This window comes from Hippocampus zosterae, chromosome 18 (assembly GCF_025434085.1).
Source record: "Hippocampus zosterae strain Florida chromosome 18, ASM2543408v3, whole genome shotgun sequence".
Classification (NCBI taxonomy): domain Eukaryota; kingdom Metazoa; phylum Chordata; class Actinopteri; order Syngnathiformes; family Syngnathidae; genus Hippocampus; species Hippocampus zosterae.
In genome coordinates this window covers 7,519,013-7,541,290 of record NC_067468.1, presented here as the reverse complement: position 1 = coordinate 7,541,290, position 22,278 = coordinate 7,519,013, and the positions used below count along the sequence as shown (strand labels likewise).

The following is a 22,278-nucleotide window of genomic DNA, read 5'->3' as shown; positions in this document are numbered from 1 at the left end:
GTCACCTTCAGTTCAAGCACGCCATGCGGGCACAACTTTATGAAGGCGAGCCCCATATAAAACTCAAAAGCCTTTCCATTTTTTTTATGAAACCGGCTCTGCTTGGAGCCCATTAATCTCTTCTCGTGTGCACCACTGCACTTTGTTCTTTTCGGAGCCACCTGCATGTCAAATATAGAGCATACTTCTTGTCTGATTGGAAAGCATCTTTGCTCCACATTTGTGATCATCACATGTGATGAAATTTAAATGACAAGATTTGTCCATCACTACTGTGGGGCATCAATAAGCAACAAATAGGACAATGGTGCACAAAAAAATGTAAAACAGACACCAATAATATGTACAAGAGTGGACAGAGCACCGGTAGAAACGTTGGAAGTTGATTGACAGATGACACTGAAGTTCTGTTCCGTATGCAGACTTAAAGACTGCTTTGTAAATGAATTACTTTTTATTTATCTGTACATGCTTCTTAAGTTGAAACCCCCTCACACACACACCCCAACCCTCGTCCACATAAAGAATGTCAGGTCAGTCACTCACCTGTGTCAGGCACCTCGCCTCCTTTCTTCCCATCCAGTTGTGTTGTGATGCTCTCCTACTCCAGCTGGATCGTCCACAACCGGCAAACCGGCGAAGGACTGACTCTTGCCAGTGAAAGAGAGACTAGGACAGAAACATGTCATCAAAATGAAAGGGGGGAGTGTGGAGGCGTGGGGCGGACGGACTGAGAGGTGAGCCCGATGCTGCTCTCTAGTGGTTGTTTACAGCTATGACCAGATGCAGTGGTTGACAAATTTGACCATCTTAAAAACAAAACAAAAAAAACTTAGCTTTAAGTGCCACCCTTTTGGCCAACGTTAAAATACAGTAGAATGAGAGGCTAATTAATATTAGTGTATGTGTACTGTGAATTTACGCTGTTTAAAAAGTAACCGTGTGCTTAAAAACTGGACAATAAAAGAGCAGCCGTACTCTTGCTGGAATACAATTTTGAGGCTACTATATCCACCTTGCACTTTTTTAATATAGGTTTTACGAAACCCTTTACTTGACATTTTCCATTTTCTAGATTTAGACAAACACAACTGAGCAGTGTTTATCAGGTCAAACTACACCAGAAGAAATCAGTTTTTAAATTCAAGTAAGCTGTTGTTGTTGGTCTTGATGGGCAAGCCATCCATCCTCAAACCTGTTTATTTATCATCACGAGGATCGCGGGCGTACTGGAGCCTATCCCAGATGTCTTCGGGCAGTAGGCGGGGGACACCCTGAACTGGTTGCCAGCCAATCACAGTGCACACATAGACAAACAATCATTGGCCCACAATCACACGAAAAGACAATTTAGAGTGTCCCAGTAACCTTCCATGCATGTCTTTCTTTTGGTGTTGTGGGAGGAAAATTGAGTACTCGAAGAAAACCCATACAGGCAAGGAGAGAACATGCAAACTCCACACAGGAAGTCGGAATCTATCCCAACACCTCTGCTCATCTTTTTTTAAATCAACAAACTCAGTCAGTTGAGTATAGTTGAATATTTTATTTTCCAAACAGCATGACAAACAATTAAAGGAAGATGGAGGAAATGAGCCATAAATTTGGAAATCATGTGAATCGTGCCAATAAAAGGTGTCACATATTTGCATACACAGTATACAAGAATAAAATCCCAGTGTTAAAACATGTCGAAAGGAACTCTTTGCGTTTTTTTTTTTTTCAAAATAACTGCAACGGATTCCAACTTCCCAGACATCAGTGTCAGGATAAAGACCCAAAGAGGAAACTTGGAAGTGAGACGTGGTTCACATGTGTACGCGTTGTGGCCAACGGTCACGACTCAGGCTCCAGGCGAGGAAGCACAGGGAGGATGAGGTTGCCGAATGACGAGTCCTGAGTGATGAAGAAGCCTGACGAGTGTGCGTGTGCGTGCTGCAGGAAAAGACGTAGATAAGAGAATTGTAAAATACTTCTGGGTTACACTTTGAGCTTTTCGTGTGAGAGCTTCCTAATGTTTGACCTGCAAGGCAGCTTTCTGCTGGGCAACAATGTGCTGCTGCTCGGCGCTATCCCGGAAGTCTTTCATGCTGTGACGGGCTATTGGGATGCTGTGAAATTAATGGAAGAGAGCATCGTATCAGTGGAGTCTTACAGGCGATTATCAAATCCCTGACAGTGGATACTTAATTATTACCGTTATAGTCAACACAGAAAATGCCAACTGGAGTCGTTTGTGTAGGCCAGGGACGTGCGGTCAGGGGAGGCAGGTGAGGCAGTGCCGCACCTCTGAACGCGCATTGCATTGCGCAATCATCACAAACTGGGTTGATACATGCAACTGGCACGTCCTGCTTGCCGTACATCTGCACATCAGCAATATAACATTTGCAGGTTCATTTATTTGATCTGCTTTTCCTGAGTCTGGCTAATGTTTTTAAACCATTAAAGTTTAATGTTTTTTGTGACATATTTAGATTTGCTGATGGGAAATAAAACCGCAGTGAAAAGGCATGGTTGCGGCAGATCGTTCTCTGCCGCAATTAAGAGGGCGTACGTGAGCAAACAGGTACGTTGCGCTCTTCTTCTGTGCAGAGGCGCCAGGCGAGTCAAGTGCGATCCTTTTTTAAATTTGCTACGTCGGACAGCCAAAATGGAAGAAAAGGATTATATATCGAAGCTTAAAAACTTCTCAAAACTGGACTTTCAGTCAAAAGTGGACATGATTAACACAGGTAGACCAACGCCGGAGTGAAAAGGTTTGCTTCAAACTACGGGACAGCCCGGACAACTTTTCAAACGGAGTGGTAAAGCCGAAAAAACGGTGATGTGGCTGTCCTTCGAAAATCCGTCTTTACTGTTTTCCCTGCCTTTTGTTCTCAATTTGTCTGGATATTGTGATATAAAAAGCGCAAGGATCGATTTGGCATCGAACGAACAGTGGAGGTTCAACGTTAGCATCCGCAATGCCAAGGTAAGGGAAACGCGAGAGATTGTGAAAGACCTCATTCATGCAACCTGCTTTTTCGCTAAACGGGAGTTGGCATTTCGTGGTCACGACGAGAGGGCAAGCTCTTCTAATCGTGGCGATTATGTAGAACTATCACATGCTTTTGATGAGAAAGATGAGAGGTTAGCTAGACATTTGGACTCATCCAGTGTGCTTTCTGGCTTGTCCAGTAGAATACAGAACGATATAATTGAAGCGTTCGGTGATGTGATAATAAATGATGTAAAAAGGGAGATCAATGCTGCCCCATTTGTTTCCATAGAGTTGGACGAGACTACGGATATCACAAACAAAGCACAGATCTGTTATTTTGCGCTCTGTTGCCAAAAGTGAAGTGGACTGTGGTGGTGGAAGCATTTTTAGGATTTGATGATGTAAGTGATGATAGGTGAGCCCCTGCTGTAGCTGCGTATGTCTTGGAAGTGTTGGAGAAAACAGCTGTGTTAAAAAACTAGTAGCGCAAACCAAACCGATCGCTGGGACAATGATACTCAAATGATGGTCACTGGATATGATCGATGGCTGTCAGAAGCATCGACATGCTTTTTAATGATGGCATACGAGGGCATTTTCAGTGAAACTGATGCACTTTTTAGAATGCTGCAAAACAAAGTCATGGACATTGGATATTGTTGTGCGCGAACCCACGACACCATCGGAGTTGTTGAACGCATGAGACGGGACTTTAACACACTGTATGAGCGATTTGAGCAGAAATGCAGCACACTTGGCCGAAACAACAGTGGAAGAAATCAGTCGGTCAGAGACGAGAGAAAACAAATGTTCGACAAGATTATGGTCAACATCAGTGTTCAGATGAAAACTAGGTTTGATCATTTTGTGAGCTAGCTTTCCTCGGTTTGGTCGACTGTACAAAATTTAATGAGATGTCACAACATTTTGATGACACCAAACTGCAGAGCCTGTCAAAATCTTATAACAAAATAAATTAGTCTAAGAAAAATACAATAGAATATTGTATTTTTACCCATGGGGTCAAATTTTGGATATGAAATAACCAGTAGCCAATTGAATAAGCTACTGTTTTTGGTTGATACATTTGTAAATCTGACACTAAAGGAGTCGGTGCCTCACCAACCATGAACCTCACCGCACGCCACTGGTGTAGGCGTACTTATTTAATGCATTTTGGAAATCTTGAGATGCTTCACTACCAACCAAAACCCATTTCCTGATCCATTTGGATTTCAAGCACCAAATACTGCAGTAAAATATCCTCGGATGCGAGTTGTTGGGAACGGTCGCGCTACCTGGCTCCCGGAGTGCTCACAGTCTGATTCTGCATTAAGCGCTCCCTTTCTTTCTCCAGCTCGGCCAGGATTTGTACTCGGGCCTTGTTCTGGAAGCCTGCGTGGAGTAAAGGAACACAAATAAGGAAGGCAAATCAGCACCAGTGAACATCACTCATAAACAAAGAGCACTCCAAGGCAAACTGAGAAATTTACAACACCCACAATCATTTACAGCACGCCACGCACAGACTATTAAACCTACACTTTTAAATCTTAAAAGTCAAGTATATGAGGCCTCACTTGTTTCTGTCTCCTGCAAATACGTGATACGGCTTTCACAACCATAAGCAATGAATCCAGTGACTTTCTGTGGTGCAAGTGTAGACTTCTGAAACGTTTTCACAAATCTCGAATTACACAACTACAACATAATGTTCTATCACATTATCGTTGGGACATTTTGGTCCGAGGAAGTAATTTACGAACGCGTATTAATGCATGATCCGTTATATGAAAATGACATCACCGATGATGTGCGGTGAAAAAAGCCTCGCTGTTTTGGGAAGTTAGTCGTGTGTTGGTGCATTAGTGAACAGATGAACCCGAAAAAATTGGTCGTAGCGCACAATGTCAGCATTTTCATCAAGTATAGTCCTTTAGTGTACAATACAAAAAAAATTCACCAGCTCGCGAAACATTTGCAGATGATTTGCCGCCTGCTTAAAAGATTCACTGAGATCAGTTACACGAGCAGAAAGGTCAAGATAATTACCCTACACCGCGGAGCGAGGCTACGGAAAAACAAAGCTAAGCTAAAACGTCATTTTCGCAAAAACGGAAAATTTACCTGGCCCCGACGGATTAGCAGACATGTCGCCGATGACAAAACAACGACAAATGAAGTTAATAACCGTATACCAGTGAGTATAAGTGGTAGTTTCCCCCTGTCGACCCGGCGCTCCTCCTCGTGTATGACAACACGCCGGAGATGCGCCCCAGTGAGGTGTTTGTGCTAATGCCTGATCAAAATAGGGCAAACGGTAAATCATTTTACAAAATTAAGAAAAACAATACTTTACATTAATGTATACTTATAGCGGTACCAAATATACATTGCAAAACAACATAAAAGTAATGTAGATCAAAATGTTACATTAATGTTTGACACAAAGTCTTTACATGACGGTCTTTATGCCTTTATGCAAACGTGTTCATGTCGATGAATACCCATTCGGCATAAATGATTAACTGCATGCTTGTACATTTTAAATGAACGTTAGACGTCCTGTTGTCACACACGATGTTTACTTCCGGGTTTTCGTAGTTTTAACCTCCGCATCTGCGCTGTGGGTGTCAGCTGACTATTACGACCAAACAGCGGCTTCCAATCTCCGTTCCTAACTACAAGACGACAAGAAAATAATTTCCCCTGTGCGCGCAATCGCAACTTTCCAACGTAGACTGGACGGCTGCTCGCCGCGATTTGCAGGCGAGCCCCCTGCGCCGACCGCACGATGAACGTCGGTGCCCAGCGAGGCCTGGCCAGCTCGGGGCAGAAGCACATCGCTGAGATTCTACACCCGTTGTCCGCCGCCGACGAGTCGCTGTCCCCGGGGCCAGATGTCACCGTTACCGCCGGGGGCGACAAGGTAGGCTGGACTCAGCCTTGCCTGATCGTTATAACACAAAAACAAGCAGTGAGGATGTTTTTTTCCGGTAACCTGTTGTTCACATTAAATGCGGGGAATATTTGAAAACTTACCACTTCCAAATACCAATCAATTACCACGGACTAAAACAAACCAGTCTCTGTTCAGTCTTTATAAATGTTGTTACAGTATTATGCTCGGAAGGTAAGTGGCAGACAAGCCCTTCTTTAAGCCAGCGACAGAATAATTAACACTACAACGGTACTGGCAGACATTCTGCGAGTTTCTTGATTTTCATGATCATAGTGGATCTGATGAACACAAAAACAATTTGTAATGATGATGACACTAGTAACAAGCGAACACTAAAATGACACTTCCTAAATCTGAATGAATGAAATATTCTATTTGAATACTTTGTTCTTTACATAGTTTAATGTTCTTACAACAAAATCACACCAAAATGGAGATCAAATGTATTATACCCCATAGAGGCCTGGCTTTGGAGTCACACTTAAAATTAAAGTGGAAAAACACTACAGGCTCATCCAACTTTGATGTACTGTCCTTAAAACAAGTCAAAAAGTAGTGGGTGTGGCCTCCACATGCTTGTGTGAACTCCGTACGACCCCTGGGCATGGTTCTGATGAGGTGGAAGATGGTCTCCTGAGGGATCTCCTCCCAGATCTGGGCTAATGCATCCATCAACTCCTGGACAGTGGTGTAGTGCAATGTAGTGTTGGTGGATGGAGCGAGTACATCATGTCCCAGATGTGCTCAACTGGATTCAGGTCTGGGGAACCTGAACAGTGCACCCTAATCGATTCCACGCCACATTGCATTGCTTAAGTAATTCAGGCTTAAGTAGTTCCAAGTATTGAGTGCTGTATATGTACATATTTTCACATATATACTCTTCGATTGGTCAACATTTTAGAAAACTCATTTCTTTGTAGAGTCTGAAGTATTCTAATTTTCCAGATACTGAATAACTATACAGGATTGACATTCACACATCGGTCAGTTTTTGTAAATTAGCAAGCCCAGATCAGGATCATTTTGTTTCTGTGTGTTACTTCTTTTGAACTGAGTGAATGAGGCCTGCTTGTCCATTCACTGCAATGCAATGATGCAACCCAATGCAATTATGGGCACTTTTATTACAAGTTAGGCTTTGCGCCACAGTGTAGAAAAGAAGACCCAAAGTCACAACCAAGACCGAGCTGGGCTTTGCGCCGAGAGGGCGAAGGAGAGAGCCGGCGCATGGGAATGTAATGTGCAAAAAACAAAATGTAGGCATTCAGCCATTTAGGTACACATTGTAGAGGTTTTGCACAGTCTTGTATAAACTTTCAAGCATGATCAGGATTCCAAAAATCTTGGATGCTCTTGATCATATGTTGTTTCTTCAAAATTCTGATGCTGTGTGGATAGGATCTTTTTGTTTGTGTGTTTTGTTCTGGCTGCATCATGCCCGTAACAGTTGCCTGAAGGTAGAAGTGTGAAATGAAGCATCTTGAGAGCCAAAGACTGGAATCGTATCACTTGAACCCCGCAGTGTAAATCTAACCTTAAAAAGAGTCGTAAGCATTCATGTCTTAGTACAATGAAATACTGTACCTGTGAAAGAGGCTTTATCTTTCAGTCCTAATGAAACAAATACAAACGCAACAACATTATCTTTTGGTATGTATATGTATGTATATACAGTGTGTCGCGCAAATGTTTGGCTCACATCGTCCCGGAATTCAACTCGGTGTATTCAGATGTTGCGTCACATGATTTGGTGGTGCAAGTACGCAGCCGCGACCTCCACAATAATCTCATTCACAGAGAAAAACAACTGCAACATTCTATCACTTCTTTGTCTTGATTTTTTTTCTTTTCTTTTGTCCTCACAGGAGGCAGGACTGTCCAATGGCACGCCAATGGACACACCGAGTCCCGCCTCAGCATCCTCGCTGTTCAGTAGGTTGCAGCTGGACGACGACATCGAGTCAGACCCCCGGGACTACTACGACTCCACCGAAACGCGGGACCTGTTTGTCACGGTGGATGACCCGAAGAAGCACGTCTCTACAATGGAGACCTACATCACCTACAGAGTGTCCACCAAGGTCCGCTTTTGGATATTGTCACGTGTGGAACATCCATTTTGGATCGCGAGTTGAACTCACCATATAAAGGGATCATATTTTTTTTATTGGTGATTTTGTGAATGATTTGCTATCATTGTCAGCTTTTGTTTTGATTTGAACATGAAGACGCATATTTATCGTCTAAGCGGGAAAGCTGTAAAATCATGACCATCTCAACAGGTCATGTTGCATCAGATTGTGATCAACTAAGCATGGCTTTGGGAATACATTAATTCAATTTTGGGAAAGTAGTTTTCCTTTAATTCCATTAAAACTCATTCAGTACCAGACAACTAGACCAAGTCTGAAAAGACGTTTAAAAACGTCTTTGGGAGTGAATGAGTTAAAAAAAAAAATGATTATTTTGATTTACCTGACCGACACCCTGCTGGGCCGACTTGAGAGCGCCATCGCCATACAGGCCACTTCCATTCTGCAATGAAATAGAGGTGGGGAGGCAATGCTACGAGTCTCCCGCTGGCATGTGGGCAACCGTCTCTATGTGCATTAAGTGCTCGAAAAAGCTTGAACAAATATCACTGTCAAATATAAAGGCTGAGTGTTAATTAAGAGAGCGGATGCAAAGTCTTTTAACAGTGGCCCGTCAACAAGACTGCACGTTGGGATCTACATGAGCCCTCATGTGTGCATCTGTGAATGAAAGTCAGCACACCCTTGTTAAAAAAAAAAAAAAAGTTTCCTTATTGTAAAAATGGGAAATAATATCAAAACTTTAACATGTAACACCTAAGGATTAAAAAAAAACATTTTTTGGTCTGATAGAACAAAAGTTGTGAAAAACAACATTCCCCATCACCACCGCCATTTTTTGTATCTGTTCAATCAAGACAACGCGGATTGAATTCGACCTTCCGGAGTACTGTGTGCGACGCCGCTATCAAGACTTCGATTGGCTGAGGATCAAACTGGAGGACAGCCAGCCCACCCACCTCATCCCTGTAAATTGACCACAACAACCGCACCGCCGATCGCCTACAAACCATTCTATTCACACTCTTCGCCCTCTTTTTCTTTTTCAGCCTTTGCCGGAGAAATTTGTGATGAAGGGCGTGGTGGATCGTTTTTCGGAAGAGTTTGTCGGAACTCGCATGAAAGCGCTGGACAAGTTCTTGAAGCGGGTTGCAGATCACCCAGTCCTGTCCTTCAACCCGCATCTCAACGCTTTCCTGTCTGCTAAGGTGAGACCGCCGGCGAGCGGGGAAACATTTGAATTCAACAATAAATGTTTTGCAAACATCAGCCTCAATCCTCACTCTCATGCTCACATTCAATTTCAATATGAAGTTCAGTAAAATTGAAAGAGGACAAATGTGGCCGATATGCGCTGCACTACAACGTTGAGCGTATTGTTCGTCTGCAGGATCTGAACAAGCGGCAGGGTCTGGCTCTGCTCACCAAGGTGGGCGAGTCGGTGAAGCACGTCACCGGAGGCTACAAGCTGCGAGCGCGGCCGCCCGAGTTCTGCGCCATGGGAGAATACCTGGACACTTTTAGCCAAAAATTGGGCACCATCGACCGTATTGCTCAGAGGATCCTCAAAGAGCAGTCAGGTAACAAACTGAAGCCGGTCACCAAAAGTCATTTCGGCTTCGCATACGCTTTGGAGCAATAGATGCTCATCAGGCATGGATGGTTTGTGTTCCTGATGACCAACCCAAACACAGCACAGCACAGCACACACACAAGCGAGCTCAACAATCTTGAGTTCCTCCCCTCAACCAAGATGTAGTACCAAAACTGACCTTTGGGAGGCAGAACTGTGTTACGATCGCGAAAAATCAAGATGTGAGGAGAAGTAGACGAGTTGTGCTCCGAGACTCATCAATTGTACTCTGATGTGCGCAAATCGAGATCTTGATCTTTCTGCGAAATGACGTCGTGATTCTGATGAGGACACCAAAGCCACTCTGCTGTTGCTATCTCGACAGAAGGGTCCAAAACGTGTCGGACTCCAGCTCAGTTTGCCACGCTGTCAGTGAGGAAGTCGGATTAGATGTTGTGAAACAGGAAGCTACGCAGAGATAACACAACCTTTTGCCTCCACTTCTGTATTCTTTTTAACCGTAGTCAGCTGTTCGGTTTACGGCCTTTGAATCCCATCCTCCTCCTCCTCCTCCTCCGCATAACACCGCTCAGAATCACCAACGAATGACGTTTATAAACCTGCACCGAAAAGATGATTAGAATCTTTATATGCTCATCTCAACCTCGCTAGAGCACTTGACTGAGCTGCGCGACTATGGCGCCGTGTACTCGAGCTGGACGGGCTCGGAAGGGGAACTGCAGCGCCCCCTGGAGGGGTTGGCGAGTTCCGTTTCGACGTGTTGCGGGGCGATGGATGAGCTGTGTGAGAACATGGGCCAGGACTTCCTACCTGTACTACGGGAGTATATGCTCTACATCGAGTCCATGAAGGTGAGACGGATGGAAATATTCCCAATTTCCTCGCAAATCAAACAAATCACAGCACTGGGAAAAAAAAACCCCAACAAAAATTGATTATTTGCAGAATGTTTTGAAGAAGCGCGACCAAAGTCAGGCAGAGTACGAGGGACGCCTGGAAGCCGCCCTTCTGCGCAAACAGGAGGACAGAACACCTGTAAGCATCGTCGTTTTTCGTCTCGTTTGGTACCTCCCACCTTTTGCGGTGGGCCGAGTCCTTTTGCAACCGTCGTCCGCGGTAACGTGACAAAGTGGCCGTTTCTCCTGTACGCCGTAGCATTTAGAGCCCCCCTTGTAGCGCAGTAGTGCTTCTGTGTCTCCCGCTAGATGCCGCCCGAGGTGGAGCGGTGCCAGGACAAGGTGGAGTGTTTCAACGCCGACCTGAAGGCCGACTGGGAGCGCTGGCAGAGCAACAAGCGACAGGACTTCAAGCAGCTTCTCGGTGGCATGGCCGACAAAAACATCACTTACTACGAGAAGGTACGCATTGTATCATAGCCTTGCACAGTCCCTGAGCATCCACAAACCTTGTCAGACAGCGATAGTAGATTTCAGTACAACCGAAAATGTGACGTGATGTGAAGCGCTAGACCTTTGGCCCTGGGTTCCTGCTATTCCCTGCCTTGTCACACGCGCTTTAGAAATGAGATTATTTTATTAGGGCAACCATTGTCAGACTGTAAAAAAACAACACATTTAAGTTGTTTTGCGCTTCTCTGCAGTGCCAAGCAGCATGGGAGTCGCTCATCAATGTCCTGCAGGACAAACAGACCGAAGACCAAACCAGCGAGACGGACTGAAGCAAGCGCCTTTAACCCGCTCGCCCCGGTGACTTTTGTCCAGCACGCACTTTTTCACGCCAAGGACCGAGCAGGCCTTTGGACTCCCAAACGAAGGACCGCGTCCCCCTTTTTCCAGAGTTGACTGTCATCATCGGACCTTTCCGGGAAGCTGCGACCGCAGCGTACACAGTATGTGTACGTGTCAACTGATCATAGAGTGGCGACTTTCTATCGACAGCCATTCTTTTTCACGCCGTTGCTCTTTTTCTACGTCATATCATTTAACAGTTGCCAATGCTGCTTATGTAACTACACGCAAAGGAGACGTGTTTTTTTTCTCATCCTTTTTACAGTGTGAGACAAGGGTACTATTATTATTATTTTCTTTTTTTTTTTGGTCCCTTTGGTCAGTCAGCTTCTCAGATAAAGCCACAGGCTCATTCCGATCTTGGTCAAGATTGTTTTGCAAAGGTTCGCAGATATTTTGGTGTCCTTTGACTTTGTTCACGAGAAAAATCTATTTACAGAAAGGTGAAATTTGCCACGCCACCCGCGTTTCACTACAAGGAATTGAAAGTGCTGCGGCAACTTTGCGTGATAAGCTCAGATGAGAACGTTAGCTCGGTCATTGACTTCAGCTCAAAGGGCCAAGAAGGAGCTGCGTTAAGCTATTTCATTTATTCTTGTTTTGTTGATTTCTGGCAAACTTCTGCAAGTTTGTTACTTGGCGACTAAAATGGCCTATTTTTTTTTTTAATGGCGATATTAAGAATGACTCATTTTGTGTGCAACTGAACATGACTGATATGAAGTCAATTGCCTGGTCCATTCCTGTTCGGAGGCATACTAACTTGCTGTATGAACTTAAAAAAAACTAACAAAAAAAAGCACAAAAAGTATGAGGGAATTGTAATTTCAGGATTGTTGTGATTATATTTAACGTTACGTACCGCTTAGGGATGTGCCTGATCCTAAGTCGGCTTGTATCCCAAGCAAATGTTCTGCTGCATTTGGCTAGAATCTAGTGAGGAGTCGACATCTATTGATGCCTTTGAGTGAAAGTGGCAGTGGTTAGAATTTAAACAAATGATAATTGTTTCAAGTTTTGTTTCGTGTAAATGATCCCAAATGTACAACCGAGAAATTGCCGGAGGATCCATTTAATGTGAAACGGGAAGCATTAAGAAGGGATGACACAATCTTACTAACAATATGAAGGAATTGACTTTTTTTTTTTTTTAAACCTCAACAGCATAGCGTCTATTTTTTGATAGAGCTTCATGTCGAGTTTTTGCCTGCTGGTTAATGCACAATGCAGGATTCATCCCAGCTTAAACCTTTTCTTGAAAATGTCTTTTGATTTGACAAAAGTATCAAATCTGGTGATGATTTTGCCTTTGTGCTTTGATCTTGCTTGCCGAATGTTTATCAACAGGTTGAAAGCCCAAATGGGAACAAGATGACAGCTGCCAACATATTCTGTATCAATAATTAGTTTGAATGTACTGTACTCATCTTGGGGGGGGGAAAAAAGTCGCCAAGTCCAAACGTCCGCATCATTTCCTGCATTGCAACGCCACAGAAATAGGATCAACTTACCGTGATTTTTTTTTTTAAAGCTAACTGCTAATAACCTCAGTTTTGTTCTATTTTGTTGGTCCCTGATGTTTACATTTTTACTTTTGGTCCATTCTGTAGACTTGAACATCTTGTAATTAGATATAAATATGAGGCCTGGATATTGATGTTGTACTGACGCGATTACCTTTACCTCAAACTATTTTGGGATATATTGGACCAATATTAAAATAAATTGATTTGATATTTATCTGTGAAGTTTGTCCTCTATTCCTTGTTCTGTTAACAGAATGTAGTGAAAAAGCAAATTTTCATTCATTGAAATTTAATAAAAAAACATCTAATGACATTGTAAATAATATAACCTTGGTCAGGCCATGAGAGTTTCGAGATATCTGCCGTCCATTTTTTTTTTCATCAGATCTCATTCCACACTATAGTTATTCCAAAGGCTGCACGCTGTGTGACGTAAAACACACATCTGCTCATCTTTCCTTTTTGAAGTGTTCACGGTTTTATCTTTAGAGGAAGCGGGCTTCAGTTCTCCTCCAAATGGCGTGTCTCGACCGTCGTGCCTATCTCTTTGGGACATCTTGGCTGAGACCGTCTGCATCCCACGACACTGCAGGGAGGAAGAATAATCCGTTTCAAACGCGCGTCGTTTAAAAGAAGAATTATTGTGGGTGAAACTAGGGTGAACCTGTGTGCACTCTGACCGGTTAACCTTATTTAACATTGTCTAAACTTTTGAATGCACAAGTTCGATTGTTGAGTGTTTCAGTTAAAAAGAAAAAATTAGAACGTGTTTGGTCCTTGTTAGGGATCTATCAAATTGTGCAAAGTCTCCTGACACAAACAGTCGGATGTAGATACAAATGTTTAGAGAAGGTCAAATTAGGTTCACCAGTAAAGGTAGTGCATATCCAAATGCGTAATCCAGATCCCTTGTCAACCACACACACCTCACAAAGGCGGTTGAGATTTTTGAAACAAAGCGATACGTTTCATAGGTACAAATGAGGTGAAAAGCACCTGATGGGAATCATTCCCAGAACTGCCAGTATGCTGGAAAGGGTGAAGACGAAACCTGGGAACCAGCCCAGTGTTCTCTGGTAGAGTTTAGTGAAGGCAGGAATGTACACCAGAGCTCCGAACCTCAACGCCAGCTGCAGAGCTGTCAAAGTGATGCCTGATGGCAATGAGGCAGAACACAAAGGGGACGCTAAGGTACATGGGGGTCTCGTGTACGCACATGATTCTGGGAGTTTGACGAGCAAAACAATTGCTCCTCACCACACAGGGATGTTGGAACCTGCTGGGAGAGAAGTGATCTGATCGTAGGTAGCGGGATGAGGGCAAAGAGGCTGAGCGAGCGAGCTGTGGAGAAATGACGTCGATATTAGAACGGTCGCCCGATACGGGAGCAGGTCAGAAAGCAGAAGACGACGCTTACCGAGGTAGAACATGTAAGATGCGGTGACGAAAGACATGAAGTAGATCCCGCAGGCGAACGAAAGCATGCCGAACAATATGAGCGTGACGTCGCACACGCAGCGGCGAAAAGCAATGGCGCCTAGGTAACTGCTGAGGAAGATCACAAAGCCCGCTGCGTTGCCGTAACCCACCTAGAGGAGCAAACTATTTAACACACGGGTACATTTCATTTGTAATGCCCGATTGGGATATTGATTCTATCGACCACAGGGCAGCGAGAGATGAGATTTCAAGAATTTGTGTAAGACATGACCATTAGGAGGTCACAATGTCTGAGGATATTTCGGATGTTTTGATGCTACATGAGATATATAAAATGATTATTTCAGTGATTACAACTCATAGGTAGCATTTATCGATTTTTCTTGTCAAAAGTTCGACACATTTGGATGACATACAACTGGATGAGGCTGGATCAGTAATAATAATAACAACTACAATATAATAAAATAATACAAATAAAAATCAATTTTATTTTATCATTATTTTATTAGATATGTTTATTTATAGAGCTTTAAAACCACTCAAAGGCGCTTCACATAGTAAAAGACAATAAAAAAGAACAGGCAAAATAAGACGCAATATTAAAAACTATAAACATGCAACAGTGTGTGAAAAATAAAAAAACGGTATCATTCTTAACGATTACAATGGTAAACTTTTTTTTTTTTAATCTGGGATGCAAGTAAACCTTTCCACATGAATTGTTTTTGCACTGATCCGGAATCTGCCTTAGTTTTTTTCTCTCGCACATCAGGGTTTAAATATGTGCTGGTGTGCTAACCAGTCGACAACCTTGCCACCTAAAACACCTTTTTGAAAAATGTAATTTAATACAAACATCTAGGAATTTGACTTTTAATGGCGTGTACACAATTGGATAGAACACATACTTGGGCAGCGTTCCAGTTGAGTGGCTCTTTCATCACAAAGACGCCCAGGATCTCCATGGCTCCGCCCACCGAGGAGCCATACAAGATGGCCGCGGAGAAGAGCAGAACCACGTTTACCATGTTCTTCCTTTTGAAAGTCTCTGCAGGAACGCCAGCAGAGGAGTCGGGGAGCAGGGGGCTGCACTCCTCAGGCTCACTTGATACTTGCTTTACCTTCATCAAGTCAGAAAACAGGTGACAGAAGTACTCACTCAAATAAAATGCAGTAAACTGGAAAATATAATTGAACGTACAGAAATTACACGGACTTCATGGCTTCTCAACACTGAATAATACTTAAATTTACACTTTAATACTTAAAGTGCAGGAATGTAAGTGATAGTGTCAAGCTGTTCAAGGAAGTTGGCTTCATTTTTAATTCGGTTTTACTGTGTCAAACATGCAGAAGTTCCAAAGAGACAGACCTGCAGCAGCACGGCGGCGTGAGTGAGGCCGAGCAGGTGGAGAAGCGTGCAGACGCAAAGTAGGACAGTTCCATGTCGGACACTAGAACTATACAGTAGGAACACATGACCTGACAGCAGACTGCCCAGGAGGCCCGCCGCTCCGTACATCAGCTCCACTCTCATCATCACCTGGAACAGACACAAATTACTCACATAAACTAATCAAACTCAAAAACCATCAGGGAGGTTCAGGTCACTTCCTATTTGACTATCATTCTGTTTCACGTCACAATAATCTTTGAGACATTCGATTATCGAGCCTTTGACTGGAAGAGGGGAAAATCAAGCTCAAAATGGGCCCGAGTATTGTTATGCAAGTCCCCAGTTAAAAAGGAAGTCAAATTGGACAAAATTATATATATATATATATATATATATATATATATATATATATATATATAAGTAAGCCATGGATAACGAAAGGCATAGAAAACGCATGTAAAAAGAAAAACAATTTATATACCGGTAAATTGTTTTTAAAATTGAGAACTGAAGAAGCAGAAAACAATACAAGACCTATAAAAATAAACTAGTAAATATTATAAGAACCAGTAAAAGAGATCATTATCATGCACTATTAGAGCAGAATAAAAGTAACACACAAGAAATATGGAAAATACTTAACCAAGTAATCAGAAATAGTCCTAAAAAAATGGATTAGTATTTTATCAAAGGCAAAAATACTATTTTGGAAAAAACTGCAGAAATAGCAACTGAATTTAATGAGTATTTTGTCAACATCGGCAGTAACCTAGCAAAACAAATTCCTGATCCAACGAAGTTGTTTGAAATAGATAGATACGTAGAAAAAAACTCCTCCACGATGTAAAACAAGAAGTATCAAATATTATAAAAACTTTTAAAAGTAAAAAGTCAACTGATTGCTTTAATATTGATATGACAATAATAAAGCAGATTAGAGAATATGTAGTGCGACCTTTCACGCACATATGCAACCTGTCATTCGAAGCTGGTATCTTTCCATCAAAAATGAAAATTGCTAAAGTTATTCCAATCTATAAAAGTGGAGAAAACATCGGTTAACAAATTATAGACCACTATCACTACTACCACAATTTTCAAAAATATTAGAAAAACTATTTTCTCGCAGACTTGATAGCTTTATACAAAAGCATGCACTGTAAAGTGAGAATCAATATGGCTTCAGGGAAAAACGGACCACCTCAATGGCAGTTATGGAGTTTGTGGAAGCAATAGCCCCTAATATAGACAACAAATAATTTACTGTTGGGGTTTTCCTAGATCTAAAAAAAAGCTTTTAACACAATAGATCACAGTATAGTATTGAAAAAACTAGAAAGATATGGCATTAGAGGTGTAGCTTATAAATGGATAAAAAGTTATTTAGAAAACAGATATCAGTACGTGCAGCTCAACAATAAAAACTCACGGAGTTCCTCAGGGGTCAGTGCTTGGTCCAAAACTATTCATCTTATATATAAATGATATCTGCAAGGTCTCAAAACAATTTAAACGAGTCCTATTTGCTGATGATACAACTTTCTACTGTTCTGGAATAAATCTGAAACAGCTCCTGACAACAGTAGAAAACGAATTAAACAAATTTTAAAAAATGGTTCGACAGAAATAAATTGTTACTTAACCTGTTGTTAAGTTTGTTTAATTGTTTTTGACACAAGACCAATCAAACACCAAGCTAAAATTATGGTAAACTCAATTGAAATAGAAAGAGTGTATGAAACCAAGTTTCTCGGATTAGTAATAGACTCAAAACTATGTTGGAAGCCACATATCGATAACGTAAAAAGAAAAATAGCCAAAACCGTAGGGATCCTCTACAAAACCAAGGAAGTGCTAGATAAGAGATATTTGTACACATTATATACTTCATTATTATTACCATATATGACCTACTGTGTGGAAATGCCTGCAAAACAAACACACTCCCTATTCTAAAACTACAAAAATAAGCAATTCGAATTATTAATAGATCAAAATATACAGAACCCACAAATCCATTATTTATCAAATTAAATACGATGAAATTTTATGACTTTAAAATCGCCCAATTAATGTACAAAGCACACAATAACCTGCTCTGCCAAAACATTCAGAAGTTTTTCGAAATTCGAGAAAGCAGCTATGATTTAAGAGGTACCAACAAAAAACTCAAAACAAGAACAAACATCAAGCAAAGAACTGTATCTATCAAAGGTGTTAATCTGTGGAATAATCTCGAAACGTACCTGAAAATTAGTAAATCATTTGCTGAGTTCAAAACAAAAACATTGTACAAACAACCTACATCAATCAGAGTTAAAATGATAAATTCTAAACATTAAATATAATGATAAATCAGAACTAAGTTGATAGAGAAAGGCATTGAAATATCCATTATGAATACAAGAGAAAATTGAGTGTCAGGGTGTGGGTGTATATAATCCCGATACAAACCAAAAGTTGTAAAAATATTACGGTTAAGGGTAAAGTATGAGCCTTAAAGGAGACATATTTCTTCTTACTTTTTTCTTTTCTGATTGATATAAAAATGAATTATTAGATATAAACACATAACGGGGTAGGACTGAATACATTTTTTACTTCTTCCTACTGCCTTTAACATAATAACTGTGTTGAATGAAGACTGATTTCTTTCTTTTTACTATTTTATCTACCTTATTTTCTGATAAATTATTACTGTATATGTTTTATGTTCAATAAACAAACAAACAAACAAACAAAACTTCTATTCTGTTGGCAGCTCAGCTTATTGCATTCTACACTTTTAATATCCACTGCCGAGCGGCCTCATGTCATTATTTGCGGGTTGTTGTGCTGGTGGCAAAAGGTTGGACCAAAATGTAGCAACGCAAGGCAGGATGAACTCAAAACAAAGTGCATTTATTTTCCAAAAACAAAACAAAAAGTCCAAAAATAACACATATGGAATCAACAAGACAACATTAAACCAAGTCACAACAATCACACGAAACAAAATAGCACATGGCAACACAACAAATTAGGAACAGCAAACAAATGTAATGATGCGACAAAGACTGACAGGAAGTAAGGAACTAAATACAAGCAAATTGATGAGACGAAGAGAAACACCTGGACGACATGAAAGGTTGGAGGGAGCTGATTGGTTAACACAAGGAACCAGGATAACAAGAACAGGTGTGTGTGTGGAGGTGGGGGGAGATATTAAAAAAAAAAGAACACAAAGAAACAATACAACATGAAACAAAACCAAATGTAATCCAAACAGAATCATGACATATTGTTCCTATTTTTTAACTTCTGCCCGGTAACCTATTGTGCTGTTTGAGTGGAAGCCAAATAGCACAAGACAAATTCTTTGGGCTGAATTGACCACATTTTGTTGAAGTTTAGATTTATCACCGTTTGCTAGATTTGATAAAGATTTTCTCGTTGATGTGGATTAATTGAGTGACGTTGGTGGGCAATATATAAACATGCACATTCACATATTATTTATTTGATTTATTTGGACGGGCGGCCCGGTAGTCCAGTGGTTAGCACGTCGGCTTCACAGTGCAGAGGTACCGGGTTCGATTCCAGCTCCGGCCTCCATGTGTGGAGTTTGCATGTTCTCCCCGGGCCTGCGTGGGTTTTCTCCGGGTGCTCCGGTTTCCTCCCACATTCCAAAAACATGCGTGGCAGGCTGATTGAACACTCTAAATTGTCCCTAGGTGTGGGTGTGAGTGCGAATGGTTGTTCGTCTCTGTGTGCCCTGCGATTGGCTGGCAACTGATCCAGGGTGTCCCCCGCCTACTGCCCGAAGACGGCTGGGATAGGCTCCAGCACCCCCCGCGACCCTAGTGAGGATTAAGCGGCTCCGAAAATGGATGGATGGATGGATTTATTTGGAGATTCCATGATATGATTAACTAGCTGGTTCGCCGCCCTCCGGGCGGCTCATCAGCTAGTTCCTGCGGAAGGCTGGTAAGGTGGGCCTTCGGCCCACAAAAGTGTTGTTGCTTGGTTCAACTTTTTGTTCATCTTCATTGCTTATCGCGAAAATAAAGAGATGTTTAGCTCTACTAAATAACTAACAATTTCATTGCAATGCTTGTGGGTAGACAACATTTTTTCGCTAAGATGCCCGCGCGATCGTAGTGAGCCACTGCCTGAGCGGCGCAGTGGCGCCGCGAAGCGGCGCGGTGAAGTAGGTACGTTTTGAAAAGGGACAGACGGAAGGACAGACCGGGTGCGGGACGACGCGCAATATATATATAATAGATGATTAAATATATATACAGTATATATAATAATACAAATACAATAAAAAATAATAAATTGGGTCCAGCACGCCTGAGACGCTTTGTCAGGATAAGCCGTTTTGAAAATGGATGGATGGATGGATACATCATGAGTTACTCATCAGTCATTCAGTATTGAAGTGGGGTTTCCTACTTTTTACTTACCCTTTTTCAAGTAATTATTTGAACATGTTTTTTATTTTGGATGATACATCTATCCATCCATGATCTAAACCGCTTCATCCTCCTCGCCATCTTGAGGCAGTAGGCAGGGTACACCCTGAACTGGTTGCCAGCCAATCACAGGGCTCACAGAGAAGAACAACCAAGCCTGGAGCTCGGATTCGAACCCGAGACCTCTGCACTGTGAGGCGCACGTGCTAACCAGTCGATCACGTGCTGCTTACCACTTCTCTTAGTTCATTCGTTATGTAAAACTGATGGGGTAAAGTAACCCAATATAGGTGAAAAAATTTGTTCTTTTTGCGTTAAGTTAAATATATTTACTTTATATTACTAATTTGTTGCATTTTATTGTTATCTCGAAAGTGCAACGTCCACTACATTTTTTAAATTGTTCAACCTAAATGAATAAACGAGATGACCTTTGACAGTAAAAATAGATTGTTTTCTAACCTTGGAGCGATTCTCCGCGTCGGAGCCGAGCGACGCCAACGTCATGACGCCGGGCCAGTAAGCGCAGAAGCCGCCGGATATCCCAAAGAGAGCCGCCGACCCGAACATCACCTGGATGGGCAACTGTAAAAGAACTACCTGGAGGAGGGTGACGCTCGACAGCAGGTACCCGCACAGGGGTACCAAGACGGGCGCCCTTCTCCAACCTCGGTCGCCCGCCTTGGCGAGGAGGAGAGCGGGCACGATAGGCGTCAGCTGGACGATGAGGTTGTTGACCAAATAGAAATCCGACATGGCTCGCTGCTGCTCGTCTTCCCCGGAGAAACGAGTGTCAGCGGTGCCCGGGAAGGTGGCGTTGGTGAACCGGTCCTTGACCACCATAAGCAGAGCGGTGTTGAACAAAGACGTGCCCAGCTGCTGGAGCACCACGAGCGGCTCAACTCGGCGGAGCACGCCGAAAGCGCTTCCACGCAAGCTCCGCGTCGCCATGCGTCCTTAAAAAGCGTTCATGATTTAAAAAGCGACGATATAGGAATAAAGAGGTAATAATGCCGTTAGGGAAGTCGAGGACAAAACCGTTTGTGAGGGGAGAGTTCCACTTCCTCATTCTGGTCATTAAATTACTGCAAGTGCAATTCATCGTAAATCATTCAGAGGTTGACATCCTATGTAAGCAATAAAAGTGCACTTCATTTTTACTGTATACTGTAGATCAGGGGTGATCATTACGTCGATCGCGATGACCGGTAAATCACGGACTGGTCCGAGAAAAACAAACAAAGAACCATTTGTGTGCCATTGTGCATGTTAGTAATATATGTTTTGTGTGTTAATGTACACTGCACCCCAATCATCCTATCAGTCTCATTTTCACAAAAAGTATGACAAAAATAAAATAAAACAGGAAACTCTTTAATATAGTGCATTCGTGCAGCTGGTCATCTCGGCCGTGTCGCTGTCACCCCCTCTCCCCCCCACTCCCCATTCATTCTCACCCTAATTACATGTTACGTCTTGTTGTAACTGTCATATGCTTATTCGTGTGCTAGGGTCTTTTTTTATCCTGGACTTAAATTATCCTAGGAAGAGGATAGTTCGAGCGTGGTTTTTTTTTTCCCTCTCCCTACCCAGCGTTTTTCCTTTCTGAATTCTGATAGTAATTTCCCCATTGCGGGACAAATGAAAGATATCTTAATCTTAATCTTAATCACTGGAAGTTGTTGGCGCTCAGCAATCTGCAATTGCAGCTTGTGATCTGAGCTGTTGCACGATAACTTTATTTATACCAGCGATTTCAAACCTATGGCCCGCGGGCCGAATCCGGCCCGCAAAGGGGTTTAATCCAACCCGAGAGATAATTATGTAAAACAAGATGTCAAATATATGACCCGCGGGCCGGAACCAGCCCGCAAGGAGGTTCAATCAGGGCTGCAGGATAATTCAAAAGTGAAAAAAATGCATAAAAGACAGAATTAATGTTTTTAATAAAGTGCAATTAATTGAGTAACCGCTAGGGGACACTGTTTTAATCAGAGAAGAAGACAACAGCAGCCTCAGTCCGTCACTGAGACAGACCCATGACAGCAGGCGCTATCAATAGCACTCTCTCAT

General features: G+C 42.3%; 4 protein-coding genes across 10 annotated transcripts in view; 1 reads left to right on the top strand and 3 right to left on the bottom strand.

Annotated features, from left to right (window-relative positions):
- si:dkey-247m21.3 (5-hydroxytryptamine receptor 4) overlaps nucleotides 1-1,584 on the bottom strand; it is a 29,653-nt gene extending 28,069 nt beyond the window's left edge. For all 3 annotated transcript variants that reach the window (XR_007959773.1, XM_052050290.1, XM_052050291.1), the window contains exon 1: nucleotides 547-1,584. The gene's annotated coding sequence lies outside the window, so the exon portion shown is untranslated. The remainder of the gene's footprint in view (nucleotides 1-546) is intronic.
- A 147-nt stretch (nucleotides 1,585-1,731) lies between these two features.
- Nucleotides 1,732-5,341, bottom strand: LOC127590846 (SOSS complex subunit C-like). 4 transcript variants are annotated; one of them, XM_052050340.1, is made up of 4 exons: nucleotides 5,111-5,341; nucleotides 4,282-4,378; nucleotides 2,024-2,111; nucleotides 1,732-1,935 (listed from the first exon to the last, which is right to left on the bottom strand). In XM_052050340.1, the coding sequence occupies exons 1-4, from the start codon at nucleotides 5,310-5,312 to the stop codon at nucleotides 1,837-1,839; spliced, it is 486 nt and encodes a 161-aa protein (XP_051906300.1). In that variant the 5' UTR covers nucleotides 5,313-5,341; the 3' UTR covers nucleotides 1,732-1,836. The 4 variants fall into 4 exon arrangements, with proteins under 4 accessions (XP_051906300.1, XP_051906301.1, XP_051906304.1 ...); XM_052050341.1 differs by having other exon boundaries at nucleotides 5,182-5,243; XM_052050344.1 differs by lacking the exon at nucleotides 5,111-5,341 and adding an exon at nucleotides 4,947-5,043.
- Nucleotides 5,342-5,613: 272 nt separating this feature from the next.
- Nucleotides 5,614-12,815, top strand: snx30 (sorting nexin family member 30). The gene is made up of 9 exons (XM_052050287.1): nucleotides 5,614-5,912; nucleotides 7,814-8,029; nucleotides 8,899-9,009; nucleotides 9,091-9,249; nucleotides 9,432-9,621; nucleotides 10,287-10,486; nucleotides 10,581-10,670; nucleotides 10,841-10,993; nucleotides 11,236-12,815. The coding sequence occupies exons 1-9, from the start codon at nucleotides 5,778-5,780 to the stop codon at nucleotides 11,311-11,313; spliced, it is 1,332 nt and encodes a 443-aa protein (XP_051906247.1). The 5' UTR covers nucleotides 5,614-5,777; the 3' UTR covers nucleotides 11,314-12,815.
- Nucleotides 12,816-12,975: 160 nt separating this feature from the next.
- On the bottom strand, nucleotides 12,976-21,215 carry LOC127590815 (thymic stromal cotransporter homolog). 2 transcript variants are annotated; one of them, XR_007959772.1, is made up of 7 exons: nucleotides 20,668-21,215; nucleotides 15,725-15,895; nucleotides 15,261-15,473; nucleotides 14,327-14,511; nucleotides 14,167-14,250; nucleotides 13,906-14,062; nucleotides 12,976-13,495 (listed from the first exon to the last, which is right to left on the bottom strand). XR_007959772.1 is itself a non-coding variant. In XM_052050284.1 (7 exons), the coding sequence occupies exons 1-7, from the start codon at nucleotides 21,154-21,156 to the stop codon at nucleotides 13,411-13,413; spliced, it is 1,371 nt and encodes a 456-aa protein (XP_051906244.1). In that variant the 5' UTR covers nucleotides 21,157-21,214; the 3' UTR covers nucleotides 12,976-13,410. The 2 variants fall into 2 exon arrangements, 1 of the variants encoding a protein (XP_051906244.1); XM_052050284.1 differs by having other exon boundaries at nucleotides 14,327-14,498; nucleotides 20,668-21,214.
- Nucleotides 21,216-22,278: the final 1,063 nt, after the last annotated feature.